Raw genomic sequence first — 10,592 nt, forward strand, 5'->3', positions numbered from 1 at the left:
TACAAGAGGTACGTCAGTCTATGATATAATGCAAGCAGAATTACTAGGTACTAGGCCTATCGACTAATACTATAAGTAGACGCATACGAGCCCTTTCTGATCGTGTAAATAGTCCTCAATTTCCTGCATTATCTATATCTCTGGCCGCCGGATTCACCCTCGTCGAAGAACGGAACCTGGGTGTCCAAGAACACATTCCAATCCCAGTCAAAGTTATCTGGTAAGGCCAGATCACCGTTCGCCCCCAGCCAAGAAGCGTCGTTAAAGGCTTGGGATGTTGAACCTTCCTCGGTGAGCCCCGGGTCTTCCTGTTGCATGCTATCTCTGAGAAGAGTCAAGTCCCGTTCCTTTTTGTTCTGGGATAGGCGAACCAATGATTCTATAGTCTCCAGCGCGGTGTGTAGGGTCTGCGTGCTGTAATGTCTGGTAATAGCCCTGAATGAGCGCAGTGCTGGACCCACGTACGACAGTGATTCCCTAGTGTCAATAGCAAGCAAGATACAGAGAAATTGAAAGGGTATGTTGGCGACATGCCACCAAGGACAGCGATCCTCCGCCAGGCGTACTGCGGCCTCAAGGCCGTCATTGCCTAGTCGGATGATACGGGTAAGAATGTCATTCGATATATTGGACGAAGCGACTCGCAGACGACGATAAATTGTGAGTGCCAGATTACTTTGGGATAGTATCAGGGCATCATGGGAGAGTGTGAGACGCTCAACACGGCTGAGTGCATCTTCTAGGTCGGAGAGCTTATTGTTCAGGTCGGGATCCAGTCGTTCGGAGATCTGGTACATGGAGATGAGGTCCGTGGTGAAGTCGCCCGCTCGCGGTAAAGGTGGCTTGCAAGAGACACCCCGTAGAATAACGCGCGATCGACCATATTCATACGAGATCCATGAATTTAACACTGTTGCTACCCAGAATAGGCGTCTTTGGCTCTCATCATTTACGCTAACGTCTGCGGTGTCAGAATAAACCAAAGACACCAGTTCCGGATCCTGGTGAGCTCCGATAGCCTCTATGATATGCATGGTGGAACAACTGGCCATCCACGAGGCATGGGGGCAGTTGGTGCTTCGGAGATATATGGTCCGTAAGATCCAGGCGGTGGCATGATGCAGGAGGGTGGTCTTTGAGATCCGGGTGGTTTCAAGCATCTCCTTTGCAGACTGCACCAGTGCCCCTTCCTTCGGGTGTTCCTGGTGGCCTGAGTACAAGGAGCCCAATGCCGCGACGCCGCAAAGAATGGGGTCATAGCTGGTCGGAGTAGCAGGATCATGCCATCTGGCAACTATCTTTTGCCTTAACGTGTCGGGGTCCAGGACCGCATATACCGGATGTATCTTCTTTAAATAATGGCTGGCCAAGTCTTCCATTTCCTCTCTTGAAATCAGATCTGTAAGATTGATGAAGGGCTCCAGAGGCTCATTCCGTGGACCTAGATTCCAGCTGAAGCCGTACACCTTGGGGGCACCCTGCGGATTCAACCTCATCCCCAGGAGATGGGGGAAAGCGGTGCCTGAGTTGGCCTCCATGTGTTCTTGATTAGCATCAACTCTGTCGGAAAACTTTGGTGAGTCTTCTTCTTCGCTGGGCCTTGCTGAAGATTTGGAAGCTGCAGGCTTTCTCCGTGGATGAGGCTTGAAAGTGCATTGATATTCGTATCGCAAGCAGTAAGTGCAGGGCTCATGGCCGTCACATTTCCTCTTGCGCAGTTTGCACGTTTCGCACGCTCTTTTCGCGCGCTGCCGGGTCCTTATCCGACCGGAATCGTCGGTATTCAACGACATTACGTTGCACTACAGGGTTATCGCGAAAGAAGGAAATCTATCGCAGTCGACGTTGGGCTATCAGTGGGGGGCTCGGGAGGGTGAGAATGACGGGGGGCAAAAGTACGAGGTATCGGGCAGTCGGGATAAATGTTAACTCCGACGCGCGGCTCCAACGCTGCAACTGGATAACCCTAATTCGGGATCCCGTTATCGCCCGACGGATATTTGCTGGGATTGGAATCCTTAAGCGATGATACCATACCTGCAGAATGTTATTTTTCTGTTTTCTGCAGGGCGCACTGTCCACTGCAAAAGGCTGCACATCCCGACTAGCGTGCTTCCTTTCGTGCCGTCCACCGACCCTCTCATTGGATATTGCGTTGCGGATGCATCACCGCGGATGTGACATTATCAATCGCTGACATGCATTAAAAGCTCAGTGAGTATGTTACGATCTTCTAGAGTCGTCGAACATCATCTATCCCGACTTTGCCGCTCATTCCACCTCATCCGTTCATATCACATTGGATGCGATTGGCTTCAGAGTGCATGTGTCGTTATCCGGATATGTTGGGTTACAATCAGGGAAAGAGAATCCTTGACATGCTCATGGGAGTGACTCAAACCATCCTGCTGAAGGGAAGGATATAAAGGGACGGGAATCCTTGGGGGGCTATTCCTCTACACTTCAATAACCATTCTTCTCAAGATTCCTGAACCGAACATAATCATCTCTAAACTATAACTACCTGTCTATTCATAATGCGTGTCACGACACAGCTAAGGGTCGGCATCGTCGGTGGCGGATGGAACGGCTGCCATCTTGCCCTAGAGCTCAAAAAGCAGGGCCACCGAGTTTCTTTGTTCGAACAGAAGCCTGATATCTTCCAAGGTGTCTCAGGAAACTTTGGTATCCGCCTGCACAAGGGGCCACACTATCCTCGGTCCAAAGCCACTCGAGACAGCTGCCGTGAAGCCCTGGCCAAGTTTTGCGAGACGTATCCCGAACTCGTTGTCTACCATGAATCCGCAATATATGCACACGGCGAAGCAGACGCTCTGGGAAACCCATCGAAGGTCTCCGATGAGGCATTCAGGGATGTTTGCTACGAGTCTCCCGAGTGTACTACGGTTGATCCGAAGGCAAATGGCTTCCAGGGTCTCATCAGCGCATACAATCTGGACGAACCCAGCGTCGCTATTGGCGATCGTCTCCGGAATGCATTCAAAGACAAGTTGGGTCGTGCAGGCATCTACGTGCACCTCAATACGACAGTCGACCGTATCATCCACACCGAGGACACCAACTGCATTCAAACTGGGGATGGACAGTACGTCTTCGATGTAGTGATCAACGCCACCGGCTATACCAGCCTTCTGCCGCAGAATATCGCAGATGCTCTTCCCGTCGACATTGGCGTCACGTATCAGACCTGTATCGCCCTTGTCTACGAAGACCAGCAGCCGCAAGAAAAGCCCCTCTCTTTCATTGTCATGGACGGCTGGTTTCCCTGCGTGATGCCGGCGATCGACACAAACGAGCCCCTTCAGAAGAAGTATATTTTAACACACGGCAGCTACACCATCCTCGGATCATTCGACCGTCACGAGGAGGGTCAAGCGCTTCTAGATAGTCTTGACGAGGAAGCTATCGCTGCTCAGATTAAGCCCCACTGCGAGCGGGAGATCACCCGGTTCTGGCCCGGGTTCCTCGATCGGTTCCACTACCGCGGCTGGAAGGGCAGTGTTCTGGCCAAGTTAAAGACCACATCCGAATTCCGAAGCAGTTTGACCTTTGAGAAAGACGGCGTGATCCACATCTTCCCCGGCAAGGTGAGCAATGTCGTGACGGCTGCCGAGGAGGTGGTTCCTCTGATCAATGACATCGCACGGCGACGGCACGGTGTGGTTCGGGAGTGGAATGGCGTACGCTTCACTGTGAGCAGCGCCTTCCACACCCACGGCAAGGAAATTGGCGATAAGCCAGGGCTGGGCGAGCACCACACTAGCAACCTGCAGACCTATGTTTCACTGGTCACTGCAAACTAAGTGGGGCTCGGTGGTTTTTTCCAATGGCAACTGGTTTCATATGTAGCGCTAATGAGTCCCTGGTTACTAGAGAATAGATGCTTTAGACGTTAGAGAATGTGATTTTGAGTTTTAGCAAATAGAATATCAGATCCTATATTGCCCGCAACACTAGTTCAAATGATTGACCCTATCTATCTATCTAAAATCCTTCAAGGACCCACCCACCTCCCTCTAGGTAGCAATCCTCCCTCGGCGATCAGAAAGCACGAATTGCACGGAAAATGGTATCGATCAGCGTCTTGACTATACATTCGCAATCCAACTAATATCTTATAACATGGTAATCTGATTGAATCAATCCCGAACATAAGCCTCATATCCACCCAATCACCTCTTCCTCGGCATATGGCAAATCCGGCTTAGCGGAGATCGACAGGGATTAGGGCTGGCTCTAGACTTATCAGCAGCTACTGAGGAATCTAAATACCGTGCATAATGCTCCACCCACTGACCCTGCAAGATTTAAAAATTAATAAATAGCTGAGGGGCAGGGATGTTCGCCATTTCGGCCATGATTCTATTCGTATTCCTTATCTATCACTCCGACAGGTGTGTTGAGGGCCGCAGAGTGTCTGCTCCGTGCCTACTACTCAATCTCAACAAACAACCAGAAACGCGGGCGTAAGCCGTGAGTGACTGCCGATTGACTTCCGGGTTTTGCTTCATGGCTGGTAATTTTATGATGAGAGAGTCAGGACACTATCCATGGGGGAGGAGACCAAGACGATACTATTAATAATGTCAACCCGGAATAGGGAACAACGGCTTCTTGACATGCCTCCGAATCACTACATACATACGCAATCTAGGAATGCTTGTTAGTTCTGTGGCTCACATTACATTGGTATTATCCGCTGAACCCTGCGACGAACGCACGTCCATCCGAAACACGCTAGGTTCAATGCCGGATCTATCGGCCGAGCTAAAGTACAAGCCGCGCCTCACAAGGCCGATTTTGCCGTTGAGGGTGTCACAGGAGGGGAAGTCCTTCCACCATGGTTCTGACGGCAAGGTTGTTGATTTTGCCCATGCATCCCTGCATCCCTGCATCCTGTTATCTGTGGCGGGAGTAGGATCATCCCGAATGACTCAATCCCAGTAAACGACTGTCGGGACAAGCCGAAACTCTCATTGTATTCGAGGAACTAAAGTACGTGAATCATGATTGGGACTAATATGAGGTGATGGCATTATACCCTTCGACGAGAGGTTAATGGCTCCACCGTCGTGTGGAGTCTTTTCAGTAGCTGATAAATACAATATGGCGTTTCAATCTAACACTCTTCACCCAGAGCACCATTGCCACCTATATGCGGTGCTTGAACAGGTGAGGGTGGGGATAGTTCTATTAGAGGAAGAGAGGATAGATGAGTTTAAGCGCTCCTCCCAGACAGAGGATACCCAACACGGGATTAAAGATGCTTCAACAGATGCCTTCTTCAGTGACTTAATCAATCTTCGAGTGATACTCGACTCATCGGAAAACCTTCTTAAACAAGAAATGTGAAAAAGGCAGCAGGAACAATGGTGCTAGTTGGGAAACAATATCTAATCAGGACTGATGCATGACACAAGCTGTCAGGGAAGGGCAACCGTCAACGGGATCATTACCCTTGTCTTGATGAGAACACAACCAACAGAGCTTAGCTGTATGGGTTCGTTGAATCTGCTACTTGGTAAGATAGCCAGTAGCAATAATGCGGTTTTACCCGCATTCCTTCTCGCCTACAGCGGCAAGATTTCCTCCAGGGTGCATATCATTCGCTTCTTCAGGACTAGTTATACGCCACTGCTGATGTCGATCGCACACTTGACAAGGACCCTGGATTACTCAGTAATATATGCGGGTGGCTAGATAGTGGACCCTCGACGGTTATGGATCACTAATCTCCTTGTCTCCTAGTTGAATTTTCTCTTCCTCTTATTTTAGGAATAGATCCATCGTCTGAAGGATCTCTATCCCTAGTATTGAATCCTGCTTTATCAAGGGTAGTTCTGGTTGCCAATGTTCACAAGGTTCCAGATAACTACTCCAACGCCGTAATATCGTCAGCCATTATTATTCTTAGTCAGATAATATGAGAAAACGGCCTTGGTTTAGAAGGCGCTTTCTGAAGAGCAATCTACTTGGCAATGAATTAAGCATTCATAGTACAGGCTCGCTGATTGCTGTGCTTATTTTAGCCTGAGATGGTACGCGGGCGCCAATGCATTCGGGCCACATTGGAGGCAAGGTGGCCACTTGGGAACGTAACCACACATGCGGATAACTCTAACAACTCTATGTACCGAGGCTGATATGACAGTGAGCAAGATACCAGTTACTCGAAGGAGAAGTGTCTCTTAATTCCTCACATTAAACAGGATTTCAAGTGGGCGGCCGCGCAAGAAAGGATTGACCGGACGCCATATGTGGAGACGAAGTGCCAACAGTAATTGTCAGAGTTTGAGTAAATGAAATGAAGGATTGCTATCCCTGTTCTTACGTCTGCTCCTAATCCTTCGGTTGCCAATTTACGACGCTATGGTTATACCATTGGTTGCTTAAGCAGGTGCTGCAGTAGATAAGCACTAACGTTGGCTGCCTAGACCTTTCTACTTCCAGTACTAGGTGGATATTATAAGAAGAGCATTTCCTAGGCAGGTGACGGCATTTACGGTTTACTAATTCTGGTAAGACCTACAATATCCATTATTCATGTCGTTGGCCTGTTGGTTCAATCTTCCGTGCAAATACTTGTGCCTCATCGGATTGGGTGGATACAATTATCTCAGCGACATATACGATACCTGAAAGGGAGCTGAACCCTGGCCACCTGGAATTAAGCACCACTGGCGATACTTCATGTGATTTAAACCACGATGGCGAAGGTGTATGCACTGTCTAGTAGCTTGTAGTTGGTGCGAGGGTTTCGTAATACTATTCTAGTTCGAAGAGAGGATCCTCAAAGGTTTTCAATTAGACAAGTCTCTATGACTTGCACCAGATACCTTGAGTCGTCACATGGGTTTGGACACAAATTCAATGCATCAAACATGGCTTTTACGTACACAGTCGAGGGAATAGCTTGAGTCTGAGACGTTGAAAGCTCCAATGTGAACATATTCAATGCTGGCAACATCGTCTCACTAGCTAAGGCTCTACTGCCCTTCTCTAACAGCAACAAAGGCCTCAAAAAGTTCCGACAAATCCATAGCACCCTCCATATGATGCTTCTCTCCAATGACAAAATGAGGCACACCAGTGACTCCATCAGCCCTCGCCGTCTTCGCTTCAGCTTCCATTTCCGCCACCCCAGCACCACTAACTAGCCACTCCCGGATATCATCTTCACGCATGCCAGCCTGTACCCCAACAGCAACCACAGTATCCAATTGGCTAATATCGGCCTCCTCCTCAAACTGGTAGTGAAAGAGCAACTCCGAAACCCGACACTGCCGCTCACTTCCCTCCCGCGCGGCCAGATACAGCAGCTGATGTGCTAGTCTAGACGAGCCGATATACCCACCAAACTTGAATCGGATCCCGGCATCCACGCCTACGCGCTTCAAGCGGGTCTGGGCCGCTGCTACCATTTTGGGATCCATGCGGCGGAGCATACGGTCTAGCCCGGGAGGTTAGATTCGGCTCGTGCCAGTCATTGGTGCTTAATATAGAAGCGAAGACCGACCTTGTATCAAGATGCTTTCCTTTGGCGGTTCTTGATCGATGAAGTATGGTTTCCACCATACCTCTATGGTGTCTTTCGAGCCGCCGGGGTAGGTCTTTCGGTATAAGGAGATAGCCTTTTGTAGGTTTCGATATCCAATGTAGCACTTTGGCAGATGAGCTATCGGAGTACTGTGCCTGTTGCGACGGGTACACTTACCCAGGGACAGATTGCATCTGAGATGATATCGATCTTGATCAACGCCATAATTGTTTTTCACTTCCTAGTTTTTTGTTTGTTTCCGGCAGTGTTCGTTAAGGGAGAGATTCCCAGCCACGACTTCTAAGTAAGTCAATTTGTGGTTGCCTACAGGTTCTGTAATTAATTCTGAGATTTGAAATCAAGATATGATCTCGTAAGGCTGTCAAAACAAAAAATGTTGAGGCCTACTGCTTACGCTACGCTTGGCCTCGTAATCTCTTCGGCTTTCATACGTGGCATCATTGAGTTTGACGTGAGGTCCGTGGGTAATGATTTGCGCAGTAACATAGTATATCTTAATCATACGCCTCGTCTACTCGAATATAAAAATCGTTCATATTGAATACTTCAAATATATAGATATGTACTGGAAAGGGAAAGAGCGTTGTAGAGCCTAATCTCAATTGGCTGGAACCGACTTCAATTCTGACATCTGCGGGTATACTTGAGCGGTAGAAGGAATATCAGGGTTCACACAGATTGAATGTTAAATGTTTAATTCTGTGACTCCAATTATTCTCTTGTGTATATATCGTAAAATCATTGAACAATCTGTGGTTAATCGAATGCTGTTTCTGCCAACTACCGATTATATATAGCCGCTAAGTGCACTACCAGCAAAACGCTGTTTTTGAATGAAAATATAATTGGTACAGTATCCTCTCATTCTTTAAGATTGTTCTATTCCGTAAAAGCTCAGTCAACCATTCAAATGCCTAATAAGAAGTACCATGACTTTATACCTTGTACTAGAAATATGAGACTACTACTACTGTATACCATATATAAAATTATTAGACTACTTATATATCATTGGTCCATACCAGGCTACCGCCTTGTCATTCTGCCCCATTTTCCCCTCGTCCTTTAAAAAAGATATGTAGCAATCTGCTGTTATGCATCCTTGATCTATTCCATCTAATGATTAATTCGCATATACCAACGTGGTTACTGCTGAACTACCCCGCCATCGGTTAAATTTTGCTGATGACGTATCAAGGGAAGATCAATCTGCTTTTTCCGCTCAGCTGAAAAGAGCTGGAGTGTACTCTGACGTATCAGATCACCACAGTACAAAGGCCCACGATCTAATCAATTAGCGTACCCCATCAAGTGGTTATTTTGATCGAATTAGAGGTGGCCATGCTTCCCACAGCTATTTGTAAATGGCTCGCTATGACATACGTTCTCAGCTCTCTATCTGCCTCGCTAACGCAATACCGAGATACTGATAGGGTGCAACAAGATCATCCCGTGGAGCTGTTCGCTTAATAATCGTGAGTGGAACTATCGAGGCCGAGGATGGTCCTATTATATTTTGCATCCAGCTAGAAACATACTACAAAGGGGAAACGATATACAGTGACCCCCACAGGGATCAGCACGGGGCTTTCGTATCCTACCAAAGTATACTTTGTGGCTGGTTAAGATAGCAGCTGAAAATCTCAGCTGAGCTGCCCAGATCTGTCTATATATAAGACTTGAAACCCCTCGTGGCTCACTCAATCATTCACCATCTTTCTCAAATAGTCATAAACCAACAAAAGGCTCAATCCAATTCCACATCAATCCCCGACCCCCAAGCCTTAATATTCTCAAAATGGTCCATACCCTCCAGCAGTACGTCAGGATCTCACCTCAACTCCCCCTGCCTATATAACTTACCCCATGTCTTCGTTTAGAGAAGAAGACGTTCTCGAGTTTATTATGAGTAGCCTAAAGCCAGTCGTTGTACATTACTGGAGCCCCTTGATGGGGCCAGAGTCGCCACTCATGCCTCTGTTCTTGGAGGCCGAAGAAAACCGTGGAAATGAGGTTGAATTTGTCATTGTGGATAGTGGATTTATCCATCCCCAACATTACCCAGATGAGATGCCCTTGACGGTTCTCTATAGGGAGGGTGAGGAGGTAGAGACCGCTCCGTTCCATCCCGATGAGATCCAAGCACTTATTGAGAGAGCATAAAGGACTGGAATCTAGATGATTTTAGATGAGAATACATTATCAGAGCTTATGATTTACCTCGAATAGTGATGTGGCGCAATATCAATAGAAAGTATATAAATGCTAGAGTTTCTATCGAGAATCATTGTATCTGATACCCGCTTATATTTTGTCTAACGGAACTAATAGCTTGATGCTCCAAGCCCATCTACTAACTAGTGTGGCTACTATGTATGCGAGTACAGTGTCACTGATTTTATATGGTATACGGTCTTTCATCAAGACTCTATCTACTAGAATCTATGTATCTTAACAAGTCTGCTATTTGACTTGAATCATATTCAGGGAAGGAAATATGTATATTTTCGAGTAGAAAAGCGGGGTATAATTCGATCATTGTAGTAGGTAACGTGACTTAATATCGTGACGCGTTGCTTCAGAGTGATAAGTACTTAATTCAAAACTTCCCCAGAAGGTTCTCGTCTGATTGGGTCGGGTCATTCGCGTACCTTAGTCCTCATTCTGTGCAAACGGTAGGCACTAGGCAGATATAGTATATTACGTTGTTCCCAAAACTCTGATCTGCGTGCATCCTCTTTACCAAAGTTCCCGAGCATTATATGGAAGACACATGAGATGATTCTATACGAGGATTCGACTGGGCATACAAGCTGTTCTACTGCTCCATACTCTAGTAGTCCAAAACGGGCCTGTTTATAGGCGGTGGGGCTAGACAAAGTGCTTATATTTAGACAAGTATCAATAGCATATTATAGGACGAAGTATCCCTATTGCTGAATGAATCATCGCGGAGCTATCCATATCTACTTAATCTTGAAGAGTCGGTCATATAAAGATTAATCGATTGTCA

General features: G+C 47.2%; 4 protein-coding genes across 4 annotated transcripts; 2 read left to right on the top strand and 2 right to left on the bottom strand.

Annotated features, from left to right (window-relative positions):
- Positions 1–23: 23 nt before the first annotated feature.
- On the bottom strand, positions 24–1,915 carry BDV38DRAFT_40060 (uncharacterized protein). The gene has a single exon (XM_032063286.1). It carries the CDS (start codon positions 1,791–1,793, stop codon positions 129–131), a length of 1,665 nt encoding a protein of 554 aa, XP_031915828.1. The 5' UTR covers positions 1,794–1,915; the 3' UTR covers positions 24–128.
- Positions 1,916–1,929: 14 nt separating this feature from the next.
- BDV38DRAFT_241130 (uncharacterized protein) lies at positions 1,930–3,961 on the top strand. Its single transcript, XM_032053996.1, has one exon. It carries the CDS (start codon positions 2,538–2,540, stop codon positions 3,822–3,824), a length of 1,287 nt encoding a protein of 428 aa, XP_031915829.1. The 5' UTR covers positions 1,930–2,537; the 3' UTR covers positions 3,825–3,961.
- Positions 3,962–6,980: 3,019 nt separating this feature from the next.
- Positions 6,981–7,885, bottom strand: BDV38DRAFT_241132 (DsbA family oxidoreductase). The gene is made up of 3 exons (XM_032053997.1): positions 7,736–7,885; positions 7,538–7,682; positions 6,981–7,471 (listed from the first exon to the last, which is right to left on the bottom strand). The coding sequence occupies exons 1-3, from the start codon at positions 7,781–7,783 to the stop codon at positions 7,008–7,010; spliced, it is 657 nt and encodes a 218-aa protein (XP_031915830.1). The 5' UTR covers positions 7,784–7,885; the 3' UTR covers positions 6,981–7,007.
- A 1,492-nt stretch (positions 7,886–9,377) lies between these two features.
- BDV38DRAFT_280685 (uncharacterized protein) lies at positions 9,378–9,742 on the top strand (the record flags this gene model as incomplete). Its single annotated transcript, XM_032059367.1, has 2 exons — positions 9,378–9,397; positions 9,460–9,742. The coding sequence occupies 2 exons, from the start codon at positions 9,378–9,380 to the stop codon at positions 9,740–9,742; spliced, it is 303 nt and encodes a 100-aa protein (XP_031915831.1).
- Positions 9,743–10,592: the final 850 nt, after the last annotated feature.

The sequence above is a fragment of the Aspergillus pseudotamarii genome (genome assembly GCF_009193445.1).
Source record: "Aspergillus pseudotamarii strain CBS 117625 unplaced genomic scaffold BDV38scaffold_14, whole genome shotgun sequence".
Taxonomy (NCBI): domain Eukaryota; kingdom Fungi; phylum Ascomycota; class Eurotiomycetes; order Eurotiales; family Aspergillaceae; genus Aspergillus; species Aspergillus pseudotamarii.